At 41.7% G+C, this 13,234-nt stretch overlaps 1 protein-coding gene across 2 annotated transcripts; it reads right to left on the bottom strand.

Moving 5' to 3' along the window:
- Positions 1-3,248: 3,248 nt before the first annotated feature.
- Positions 3,249-12,969, bottom strand: HARBI1 (harbinger transposase derived 1). 2 transcript variants are annotated; one of them, XM_036105007.2, is made up of 3 exons: positions 12,854-12,969; positions 11,084-11,902; positions 3,249-4,993 (listed from the first exon to the last, which is right to left on the bottom strand). In XM_036105007.2, exons 2-3 carry the CDS (start codon positions 11,751-11,753, stop codon positions 4,614-4,616), a joined length of 1,050 nt encoding a protein of 349 aa, XP_035960900.1. In that variant the 5' UTR covers positions 11,754-11,902; positions 12,854-12,969; the 3' UTR covers positions 3,249-4,613. The 2 variants fall into 2 exon arrangements, with proteins under 2 accessions (XP_035960900.1, XP_035960901.1); XM_036105008.2 differs by lacking the exon at positions 12,854-12,969 and adding an exon at positions 12,020-12,820.
- Between the last annotated feature and the right edge of the window lie 265 nt (positions 12,970-13,234).

Below are 13,234 nucleotides of genomic sequence, written 5' to 3'. Positions count from 1 at the left end.
TCAAACCTACAGGAATCTCCTCACACTGGAGAAAGACTTAAAAAAAGAAACCAGGTGGGCAGAGTAAAGATCATACTGGGATATATCACTGATGCTTACATATTGGTGTTATGATTCAATAATTCATTCTTTTTTTAAGACTTTTAATTATTTATTTGAGAGAGGGAGAGAGAGCACAAGCAAGGGAGAGAGGGAGAAGCTAAGAAACTAAGAATATGTGTGAGGTCTCTATTTTGTATAATTTGAAATTGGTAAACCAGTGATGACACAATATTGTGGTTTTCTCTTAATATATCCTGGGACTTTGCTGTCTTGAAACAGCTAAATGAGCCCGACGTGGGGCTCGATCCCAGGACCCCGGGATCATGACCTGAGCCCAAGGCAGACGCTTAACCAACTGAGCCACCCAGGCACCCCTCAATAATTCATTCTTATGTTGATTACTGATTATTGTATTCTGATTGGATTCTCCTGGAGGAGTCACCCCCTAGAAGGTAGGATGATGCTTCCCCTGAAGTAGGGTGACCATCTGTCCCAGTTTGCTGAGGACTAGGGGTTTCCCAGGACTTTCAATGCTAACACTGCAATAGCTCTGGGCAAACCAGGACAGTTGGTACCCCTAAGAACGGACCTAGCCACTGCCAATCACATGGAAGGAACTTGTAAAGACTAAGCCAGGAAAAGAGGCTTGGGAGATGTAAACATGGGGGAATTGCCTGGGATGAAGGGTGAAGGGAGGGAAAAGAAGGGGAGAAAATTTTTCCTTATATTGGCTCTGGGCTCTAAGCAACATCTACTACACTCTGCATGGTAGAAATTGGGCCTGAACCTAGGATTGATTGAAAGAACTCTGTAGCAGTACCGTGAGTCATCTTATTAGGAATTCCAGGAAGAGGAATTGGGCCTTGAGCAGCCAAAATGATGAGCCAATTGTAGGTCTTGCTGTTGCAATTCTGTTCTGTTCTTTTGTAGCCTGGTCTCATGGCACTGTGGGTTAAGGTGCACACTTTGGGCTGGATGGTAAAGTAGAAGCAGGGTAATGACATAGAAGCAGCACAGGGAAAGGGAGAGATCCCAGAACAGCAGGTAATCATTCACAGAATTAAAGGAAGTGCTTCCTTCTTTGGAATTATTTATACAGGATAAATACTCAGTGGTGCAACTTATCAATGGATTGAAATGTATGAACATTTTTTTTTTTTAAGATTTTATTTTTTGACAGAGAGACAGCCAAGAGAGGGAACACAAGCAGGGGGAGTGGGAGAGGGAGAAGCAGGCTTCCTGCCGAACAGGGAGCCCGACGTGGGGCTTGATCCCAGGACCCTGGGATCATGACCTGAGCCGAAGGCAGATGCTTAACGACTGAGCCACCCAGGTGCCCCGAAATGTATTAGCATGTTAAGACTCTAGAACGACAAAGAAATCAGCCCTTTCATAAAGAGAGCTCTATATATAAGGATTAAAGTCTCAAGAGAATGATAGATCCTTAATGTTTTGTTGGGCAAACATGGGTCCTTTCAAATGGACGTTTTTGTTTGTTTAATGTACTAACTTAGGATTTCAAGGTCTAATTTCCTTGCTCCTCTTTAGTATCCAGAGATCTCATTATTCCTATTTGACTATCGCAAAGGGGGTTTAGAGTGCAGTCATTAAAAAAAAAGAAAAAAAAGAAAAAGAAAAAAAGCCTGTGCATTTGATGTGTTAGGGAACTGAAGTTGAAGTGTTCCCAGCATTCAGCTAGTACTTTCCCTTCTTTCCTGCATTGCCATTCTTAGAGTCAACAAACTCTTAATTCTGTTACCTCTTATTCTTACCACTTCGTAAATTCTGGGCTGGACCTAGAGAGCAATACAGGTCCTGAGGACATGTGCATGCACAATGATTAAGTTTCCTTGATCTCTTATTTTCTTGTCCTCCTCCTAACTTCCCCTCCATTGCCAGGAACGGCGACTGCTAGAAGCTCAGTCCTTGAGCTGTTTTCAATTTATCATTTCAGGTCAGGATACAATCACAGTATGTCTGTTATCTGTCTAGCTTCTATTTTGCTCCTCTCCCCACCACCTCTTTTATGTCTTCACTATATGACCCCATTAGTCTAAACTTAGATTAATTTGCTATATATCCTTTATAGTCCAAGGGTCAGGAAAGGAGCTCCATCTCTGTTCAGTTCATTTTAAACTAAGAATGGGTCTGAGATCTCTATTTTGTATAATTTGTACTTGGTAAACCAGTGATGACCCAATATTGTGGTTTTTCTCTTAGTATATTCTGGGACTTTGCTGTCTTGAAACATCCAAGGGCAAATCTGGAAAACTCCTATGCTGACCAGATGGCATCATCTCTGGGAAGATGAAGCTTACATAAGACAGACATAATCCTTGACTCTTTCCCAAAACTGTACCAGGGAGATACTAAAAATCCACAATAAGGACCTCAAGAGAAGACTTCACAGGCACTTATAAAAAGCCCCTAGGAGCAAACCCTTGGCAATTTGGAAGTACAGACCCTGATCCCACCACTAGATCATTTTGGGGGAAATTGTAACTAAGGACTGAAAAAATCCTGGTCTATAAAAATTCACGTTGAAAGGAGATTAAAAAAATAGATTTGAACGGTTATTCTGTGAAATTATTAGGAAATAAAATGCTCCCAGGGAAAAACACTGCCAGCCAATATTCAGTCAGTTCAGCACTTAGAAATTATCTTTGATGTGCAAGTAATAGACTTGAAATTGCTTTTGAAATCTCTCCAAGACTGTCCCTCCCACTCAGGCTTCATGTTACCATCTAGTGAGTTAAGTTATGAAAAACCCCAATTTTCCTTTAAGGTAGTTTTTTTCAGGCTAAAATGCCAGGCATTTTCGAAGTTCACACTCTACCTTGCCACTTATGATACGCAGATGTCAGTCACCCTTTCCTCATGCAATATGCACAACAGAACCAAAACTCTGTAGGGAAAAATACCCATCTCAGGAAACCTGGAAAGACTGGAAGAGTTAAAATATTGCCTCATGAGGAAGACAAAGCAAGCTTGGTCACAGGTTAGATTTTACAAAGGAAAAATATGTAACAGGGCACCTCCTTTGCACAATGAGTAGAACTAACGTTCCTAGGCACCTCTTCGTGGTCCATTCTCATCTCCATGACATCATTGTACATATCAAGCTCAACCTCCTGCCAATCGGACCCACTCTTTATAGAGTAGGATGATGATGGGAAATAGCATTTGGAGTAGAAATAAACAGCAGATAATAATCCATAATTGTTTTTAATCGTGGGGATGAGTCACCCTCAATTTATTTCCAAATTTCTTCTGTCATCAGCTGTTCATTTCTTTACTTTGAAAATCACCAGATTAACACTGCCAAAGGCAGGTAGGAAATGATCCAAGAGCACAATTCTGAAGTATCACATGGTGAGTTGATGAGAAACCGGGAACAAGACAATCCTCAGGAAAGTCTTTTTTGTCCCAGCAAAGGAACCAAAGTGTGAACCTAATTCACACTTTCATTATTCCAATCAGGTTATTTTTATATCAGTATAATTTTAGAATAAGACTTGGTGGGGGATTATTTATTTTCTGGGAAATTCTGTCCATCACTTTGCACACAAGATATCCAAGTAGGTCTAACACCAAAATTCATTTCACACCATGAAATTATGTTCTTTTTACCTTTTTTACTGCTTTCACAATGCCTTCTTTATTCCCTAAATCTTCCTTCCACTCAAGGAATTTCAAAGCAGAATGGCCAAACAGACATTCGAACATCATGAGCATAAGAAATGTGATCTATTTAGATGTAAGCTGTCAAAACCTGGGTGAATCTCCTCTGTCCATCAATCTATTGGGGTCTTTAGATCTGTAAAGTGTAATCTTGCTATTTTATCTGTATTTGACTTGTCTTCTTTAAGCTGTTTGGGTTTTTAAACCCATTTAGCCTCTAACTCCTACTCTGGGTTGGAAAGAGGAGATTGGAGTCCAGATGTTCTCCCTAGAAACCAGGTCCAAGTCACAGTCCAACTATTGCAGAAAGACGAAAGATGGATTCTTCGGCTGTCCCTAACATCCTCTTAAAAAACACAAAGCTGCAAACTCAGATTAGTAGCCACTTACTTTTGTCAGAAGACCACTCCCTAACTTAAATTTGCTCTTTACACTTGCCTCAGATGATGCCTATATAGGCAGCAAAGTAGAAAAGCTAAAATCCCATCCAATAATTCAGGACAAATGAATATTGTTTTCATTTGAAATCTCTAGATAATTAAATAAAAAACATTCTGGCTGAATGCCATTTTCCCCTTTGCTTTGATTTTATAGGCACAATCATAAATGTCTGCTACTAGTGAGTTTTCAAACGAGTGGTGCTCAGCCTGGAGTTCAGTGGATAGCAGGGAACTATTGGCTTGGTTTTGGGTTAGCTTATATATTTGCAAATGAATCAAGATATTCTGGTATAGCCACAACCCTTCTAAACCACACAGACTAAATGTCAATTTGTGACAAGTGTCCACATATTCAGTCATGCTAGATGATGGAACTCTGTAGGGGGTGGTGAGGAGGAAAGTTTGTCACAACTCCTTCTGGAAAGTTTCCCCTCCCCTCCACCTTTCACATTAGCTAAAATGAGTGAGCATCAGCTCCTGACGGATTCGGTCAGCCTCCAGGTCCAAGGACTCCATGTGCTCATACTCTTCTTCAGGGGGCTGTTCCATGGGTCCTGTCATTGGAGAGGACCAAACATCCATCCCATGCTCCAGGGAGATGTTGTGGAGGACACAACAAGCCAAGATAATGTGGCTGGACTTCTCTGGTGAGTACTGCAGTGCTCCCTTGGATCCATCCAGGCAGCGGAATCGGGAGCAGAGGGTTCGGAAAGTTTTCTCAATCACACTGTGAGTTGCAGAATGGGCCATATTATAGCGATATTCGGCCGGAGTTTCAGGAATGTGAAGGGGGGTCATGAGCCAAGTACGCAGAAAGAAGGAACTGTCACCTGTGGGGAAGGTCCAAAGAAATCATAAATCATTCTAATTGGAATACAAACAGAAAGGAAAATCTAGGAACATATACAGAGAATGGATAAGAAAATGCAGACTCTGGAGCCAGTGTGCCCCAGAAAAACCAAGAGGGAAATGTGGTAAAAAGAAGGCATGCCAGGATCATGAGAAGGAAGACATAGGTCTTGGCTGGAAATATCCTTGTTAAAAACAACAGAGAAAAAGGCTGATAGCTTAAAAAAGAAAAGAAAAAAAAAAAAAGCCAAGTCTGAAAAAATGTGGGAAGAAGGTGAAGGCACTGAAGGAAATAAAATTCCCAGATTTTCTGAACTCAGAGATATTGTTCTTTAATAAAAGGTTAGTAAAAACTATCATATAGCAAGCCAATCTTCAAAATCTCCAAAGAGAAAAAGTGCAAGAGAGAAAAAAGAGAATTCTGCCAGGAGAGCTCAAAATACTTGTGAGGAAAATTTCTAACTTTACCATTAAAGTGTCAGGTCTGAAAGCACTACCTAGGGATTTCAGAGTATTTCATAGAAAACAATCATTCATTCTCTCAGTGCTAAGAACAGTAAGATGAAAGTCCCAGTGCCTGTGGCAGAGATCAGAACTCAGGCGTTCCTAGATATTACATTCACTAGAACCATGCCTTTGTAAGAGAGAGACTGGTAGAATTTCACATTAACAAGGAGAACATAAATACAATGATACAAATAGTAATAGTGATAAGGAAATCAAATCAGAAGTCAATTAAAATAATAAACATGAGGCATTTTCCTAAGGTGACTTCCTTGTCGAATGATCTCAGGCAGTGTTAAGAACAAAATAAAACTCAAGACTGGGATGCAAAGTCCTGTTACAACAAACAGTACAATGTTTCTATGATGCTTAATTGTCCTGACTCTCTACAGCTGGCAGATGAAATGTCTCACACAGAGGCACAAGCCCTTAGAAATCTGAGACAAATAGGCTCTGGGAGTACCAACTTGCACAATAGCTGTGTTCCTGACCCACTATCAGTTTTGGTAAATAGTTATGGACTGTTCAGAGTCTAGGTCCTGTTCCAAAATATACAGGACTCCTTTCTTTCAGAAGCTTACATTTTTAAGAACTAGATCAACTTTAAGAAAAATTTTTTATGTTTTTACTTATACATAATTGACATATAACAGTATATTAATTGTACATACTGGAATGGTGTTAAATATTTAAGAAGTCTCATAATATTTTCAAATTTTACATTTAGTTGACTTTTTTCCCCCTAAGTACGAACTATTTTAGTTGAACTCACACCTACTAAATACTGAATTTAAGAAACTGATGCTGTAAATAATAACGACAATAGTTTCAGTGACTCATTGAATACCTACTATGTAGCAGGCACTGTGTTAGGCACTTTGAAAGTATTATCTCTTGGGCGCCTGGGTGGCTCAGTCGTTAAGTCTCTGCCTTCGGCTCAGGTCATGGTCCCAGGGTCCTGGGATCGAGCCCTGCATCAGGCTCCCTGCTCCGCGGGAAGCCTGCTTCTCCCTCTCCCAATCCCCCTGCTTGTGTTCCCTCTCTCACTGCGTCTTTCTCTGTCAAATAAATAAAATCTTAAAGAAAAAAAGTCTTATCTTGTATTATCCAATCCCGACCCTGCCAGGTAGGATATTATCGAACTCATTTTACCAATGAGAAGATCAAAATATCAGTCAGCCATCCTGTGATATGCCAGGCAAAGGAAGGAGAAGGAGCTAGTCACTAAATGCTAATGTCAGACTCAGAGTCACAGAAACAATGGTGTAATGCTGTAAGAGAGTAAGATAAACATTTACAGTGAATGCCAAAGCACAGAGATACTAAATGGTATTCGTTAAACAATTCTCTAAGAAACAGTATGAGCCTTAAATGGGGAGACATAAAGGATAAGCTAGTTAATACAGACCTTTTATAACATGCCCCATGGTCATTACCTGATTATAATTCAAGCACCACTGGAAAACAGACACTCAGGAGGGGATTAGGATCAGAATTGCTAAACAGATTACAATTGCTTACATGATCAGTCATCCACAAGACATTCTGGCAGATCTTACCCAAAGCTGCTTAACAAGACTAGGCCAAGAGCTGAAGAAATAAGAACTCAGACTGAATCCTTTGTAGGAGCAGGTACATTTAGATAACAGGAATAAGGTAACGCAATTCTGAAGGGACAGATGAGAATGAGGAGATGAAGGATGACACCATGGTAAAAATATGCTAAAAAAATTCAGAGGCTCCCATATATCCCTCCTTTGATGGAAACACTATTCTGAATTTTATGTTTGTCATTTCTCTGCATTTGTTTATATTTTATCTAAGCAATATAATATTGTTCTTCTTGGTTTTAAATTTTATCAAAATGATTTCATACTATAAACAAAACAAAAACAAAAAATGAAGGGAATCATAATCAATTCTACATTTGGCCAATTTAGAACTATTCCACAAATCTGATGGTGTTAAGATATGATCAGCCATCTTATCTTTTTTACCATCTTGTCATCCTCATAATACTGCCAATCTTCCCCGAAATTATTACCCCATTATCCAACAAATCCTTTAGATACCAGCGTTTTCCAAACTTACCTATTTGTACGAATCACTTGAGGCACCTGTTAAAAATGAATGTCTAGATTCTTTCCTTGAAGATTCTCATTCCCAAAGTTTGAAATGGGGCCCAGTGATGTATATTTTTAATAAATTCCCCAGATGACTCTCTTGATCTGGAAAATTTGTGAAACACTATACTAGTTCAGGGGTCTTCAAAGTAGTTTTCCTGTTAGAGGTAATGGAGGCTTTGCAAGGGTTATATGCTAGAACTGCTAATAGTACTAAGGGAATCAATTTCCACCTGGGTATACTTTTCCCATCCCTAGTGCCTAGCATGTAGCCTGATACAAAATTGGTCTTAATACAGATTTGTTAAATGTTGTTACCATATCCATCTCTCCCACTTCCACTCTTCCTGTAAAGAGGGTAATCAGGAAAGTATATAAAAATTTACCAGAGGGGCACCTGGGTGGGTTCAGTCATTAAGCGTCTGCCTTCGGCTCAGGTCATGATCCCAGGGTCCTGGGATCGAGCCCCACATCAGGCTCCCTACTTCGCGGGAAGCCTGCTTCTCCCTCTCCCACTCCCCCTGCTTGTGTTCTCTCTCTCACTGTGTCTCTCTCTTTCAAATAAATAAATAAAATCTTTAAAAAAAAATTATCAGAGTTGAGGTGTCTGGCTGGCTCAGTCAGTACAGGATGTGACTCTTGATTTTGTCATGAGTTCAAGCTCCACATAGGGCGTAGAGCCTACCTAAAAAAAAAATTTGTCAGCTTTCCCTTATTTCCAACTATGTCCTGTAAATACCTCAAAAAAACCAAAGCCATATTTCCGACTGAATCTGGGGTCCCAAGGTGTGAAGGAAAAGAGAGTAAGTAATTCCTACATGACCTTGAAGTCCTTAACAGAGGAACTATTTGCCAAATAGAGTTAATTCTTCATGTGACCTAGTTTTAAAAGTTAACCAGAGGGGCGCCTGGGTGGCTCAGGTGGTTAAGCATCTTTTGGCTTAGGTCATGATCCCAGGGTCCTGGGATCGAGCCCTGCATCAGGCTCTCTGGTCTCCCTCTGCCTGCCGCTCTGCCTACCTGTGCACTCTCTGGCGAACAAATAAATAAATAAATAATCTTTAAAAAAGTTAATAAAAGTTAACCACAAATGACTTAGATATTTGTGCCTTAATTTCCTCCTCCATAAAAATGTTGATGTTAGTATTTAACTTTTCAAGAGTTTTGTTTTTTTTTTAAAGGGGAACATTTAGAATCACTCACATTGGCTGTGTTTCTTTTTTTTTTTTTTTAAAGATTTTATTTATTTATTCATAAGAGACAGAGGGAGAGAGAGAGAGGCAGGCTCCCCGCTGAGCAGGGAGCCCGATGCGGGGCTCGATCCCAGGACCCTGGGATCATGACCTGAGCCGAAGGCAGACGCTTAACCATCTGAGCCACCCAGGCACCCTAACTTTTCAAGAGTTTTTATAACAATTAAGTGAGATAATCCAATGCAAACTGCTTACAACACTGCCTGACAAGTTCTAAGTGCTCAGCATACTTTGGCTGGCTTTACAGTAAGGTACCAAAGTCATTTCATAAGAAACGAGCTTGGTGGCTCAGTTGGTTAAGTGTCTGACTCTTCGTTTCTGCTCTGGTCATGATGGGGGTGTGGGGCCTGGGATGGAGCCCTGCTCAGCAGGGAGTCTTCTTCTCCCTCTCCCTCTGCTCTCTGTGCTCTTGCTTGTGCTCTCTCTCCCCGAGTGCTCTCTCTCTCAAATAAATAAATAAAAAATCTTTAAAAAAAATGAAATTTGAAATTCAAAAAAGGCACAAGGTAGGATTTTTTTTTTAGAAAAGATTTTATTTATTTATTTAACAGAGAGAGACACAGCGAGAGAGGGAACACAAGCAGGGGGAGTGGGAGAAGGAGAAGCAGGCTTCCCGCGGGGAAGCCCAATGTGGGGCTCGATCCCAGGACCCTGAGATCAGACCTGAGCTGAAGGCAGATGCTTAACAACTGAGTCACCCGGCGCCCCTGGATTTTTTTTTTTTTAAGATCCTGGAATTGGGACCCGAGCTAAAGGCAGACGCCTAACTGACTGAGCCACCCAGGGGCTCCCGCACAAGGTAGGATTAAGAAAAAAGTCCAGTAGGATAAAGAGAAGGGGGTACACTGATGACAGAATGTAGAAGCAACAACTCAAGAAAATCACTGAGTTCCAAGACATCACACGCAGTACCCTGGCAGCTCTAAACCAATCATTGTGACAGCAGTCTCTTCCCAGTTGGAACAGGGAAGAAATAAAGAATATTAAAGAGAAATAATTCCTGAGCATCTATTGCATGTTAAATACTGTTATGAGCACACTCAGTGCAGATATGATTAGTGGTTTTGAAAGAGAGGTCTTCCAATCCTTCATGTTTCTTTTCATCTCTCACATAATATGTTGTATAGAAGACAACCTTTGTTCTGTTGCTTACGTAATACTGTCTGCTTTAAAACAAACAAACACACAGAACTAAGCTGCCAGGCTCAAGGATATTATCACTGTTACCCAACTATATTTCTCCCAGCTATGCAGTCACCCCAGTTTGCACTGCTCAGTTTTGAATGGATTCTTGTCCTACTTACATCACTAAGTTAGGCTTCCCAATGGCACTTGGGTAGATCTGTGTAGTGAGCTCCCACAAGAACTGTGGAAATGCACTGTCTGCTATCATTCTTTTTTTTTTTTTAAAGATTTTATTTATTTGAGAGAGAGCAAGTTAGAGACAGAGAGCACGAGTGGCGGGGGGGTTGGGGGGGAGAGGGAGAAGCAGACTCCCTGCTGAGTAGGGAGTCTGACTCAACTTAGGGCTCAATCCCAGGACCCCAGAATCATGACCTGAGCCCAAAGAAGACACTTAACCAACCAAGCCACCCAGGCGCCCCTGCTATCATTTTCATATAGGTATCATAGTGACAATAACCAATGACAAAAATCTTATATTTGTACAATACTTTATAGTGAACTCTCATATATATCACCTAATCCTAACAACAGGTATTACTGCTGTTGGCATTATTTTTAACATTTTACACATGATAAAAATTAAAGCTCAGTTGTATGGATGTATTATATTTAACCAGATCTGTCCTGATGAAGAATTTCAGCTGTATTTAAGGGAAATGTTTTTGTAGGGTTGTTGTTGCTTTTGTTTCCAACTACAAAACACTGCTGCAGCGTAATTTTATTTCACATCACCAATGTTCAGATTTATGAACATATGCCTCAAGATAAATCCTTCGAAGTGAGGCTCTGGATCAAATACTATGTTTTTAAACTTTAATAAAATAAAATGTCTTCTAAGTGTTCATTTTTTTTTTTTTTAATTAAGGCTCAGAGAGTTCTCATCTGAGGTCTCATTAAAACAAGAATAGGACTGAGACTCAGGTCTATAGATTCTCAAATTTCATTCTGTTCTGCTACATCATTTTTCTATGGCTACAAAATGAAGCATGTGCACCTGCAAACTTACCAAGCAGCCAGCTATCTTTGTGCATTCCGGCTTCAAAATGACTATTGAGGGAAGACTGCTGCAGCACAGCATAGTCCTGTAGGCTGCCTGGCCAGTTGGTCTCCACAGTCATTAGCACCCCTCTGATGTCACACACCATCAGGCAGTTTAAAGAATGCAGGCCTTTGCGGTTCACATAGGAGAGGTCTTCAGCATTTGGTGCCTTGATTGCTACATGGATACAGTCAACCACCCCTATCACCCCTGGCATCCCTGCCAACCCATAGAATTCATCCTTTAGAGCCTGCACGGAGGCTTCATCAGCTGGAAAGCGAATGAACTGTGTGGCTCTTTCCACAAGTGCTTCAGTTACATTAGCAACACAGCGACTCATAGATGCCTGACTGATTCCAATAGCATCTCCCATCCGAGTCTGGAAGGAACCTGAAGTATAGAAGCCCAGTGCTGCAAGGATCTGTGTCTCTGGGCTAATAGCTCTGGATCTCTGAGTAGGTCTAGAAAGACTCGCCCCCAAGAGCTCCACCAAGTAATAAATGAACTGTCGAGGAAACCCATACATGGACATCAAGTATTCATCAGTGACGTCATCCAGCTTAAAGCGGTCCAATGTCCGGTGACCTCGGCCATAGAGTAAGAGATCACAGTCAAGCACTGTTATTGGTATAGCCATGGTACATGTAAATGTGATCTCTCCTTCCCTCTGCTACTTTTCCTGAATTCCTCCCAGTGAAGATGTTGGTGCAAGAAGGTATTTAAGGAAGTGTCAGAATTCAGCAGCTAACCATCAGTTAAATGGCTCTGGCATTTATAATCTTCTCTCTGTAAAGGTTAAAAGAAAAAAGCATTAGAAACAGACCAAAGACTTTAAAGTGATTCAAAGGGTACAACAACTCCTTTTCTCAAACTTCCAATCTGTCCAAGCAAAAGGTGCTATACCTGTAACTCTGGGTTTTTCTCCACTAACTCATGGCTGCACATAGGCTTGCTGTGGTTTGAAAGATAATGGGAGCTGTTTTGTATGTAGCAGAGCAGCTGCCTCCACACTAGAGTTTGTAAAAAGAAGGAAGGACGGAAGGAAGGAGGGAAGGAGGGAAGGGGGGAAGGAAGGAAGGAAAAGAAAATGGGAGATGATTTTTGTGGCTCACTTAATGCTTGGCATTTGAACCGGGGAAGAGCAAAAGATTAATGGAGGAGGGGCACCTAACTGGCTTAGTCCCTACAGGGAGGGTCTCTTGATCTCCGGGTTTTAAGTTCCAGCCCCATGTTGGATGTACAGATTACTTAAAAATAAAATCTTAAAAAAAAATTAATGGAGGCGATAGCGTAATTATCCATAAGGCAAAAGAGGTCTGCTCCTAACTACACAGGCCACGAACTGGCTAACATGTCTTAACTACTCAGGTCAGGGATTAGTCACGCCGGGTTTCATTACCCAAGCCTTCTGGCTCCACCTGGTAAGTATGAGAGGGACGTGAGGGGTGCTCAAACCAGTCTAGCAGAGATGGAGGCAAAAAACTGCCCGCAACCCAGCCTGGTAGACACAGATCGTGTGCTCTAAGAACCGGTTATCCCTTCTCCCCCGAAATCCAAATCCTGAGGCTGAGGGCCAGGAAGCAAGGAAGCCCAGACAAGTTGGAAGAAAGGCGCAAAAGAGGCTGGGTGAGCCAGAGCTGGGATGCGACTCCGTCACTTTTAAAAGGTGCCTTAGAAATGATACTTAGAGATCTGATTGCGCCGGCCACTCAAAGTCAGCCAAGGACCGTCACCCACCTCTCCGCGGCTGCCGCGTTACCAGCAGCACTCCCCACCCACCCAGCCGGATCCGGCCCTCCACTGAAAACCGCGGCCGCGCACTTGCCGCCACGGCGCTCACCATAGGCACCGCCTCCTCGCGTCAGCGGCCTCCCCACGCCGCGTTCTTACTGCCGCTTCCGCGGCGGCGTGCGGTTCGGTGGCGCACATTCCACACTTGGCTCAAACGTTCTCACCCTTTAAAGGACCCCCGTCTTTACGCCCTTCTTTCCTTCTGAGACACTTGGAAAAATTGGTGAGAAAGATTTACATGGAAAGGAAATCAACTTTTATGGTAATTAAGAGGAAAGAGATGAAATAGGGCGTCCATACTGTAGCGAAAGTGCGGATGAGGTTAGG

This window comes from Halichoerus grypus, chromosome 11 (assembly GCF_964656455.1).
Source record: "Halichoerus grypus chromosome 11, mHalGry1.hap1.1, whole genome shotgun sequence".
NCBI classification, from domain to species: domain Eukaryota; kingdom Metazoa; phylum Chordata; class Mammalia; order Carnivora; family Phocidae; genus Halichoerus; species Halichoerus grypus.
The sequence above is the reverse complement of the archived record's forward strand: the minus strand, read 5'-3'. Positions and strand labels throughout refer to the sequence as shown.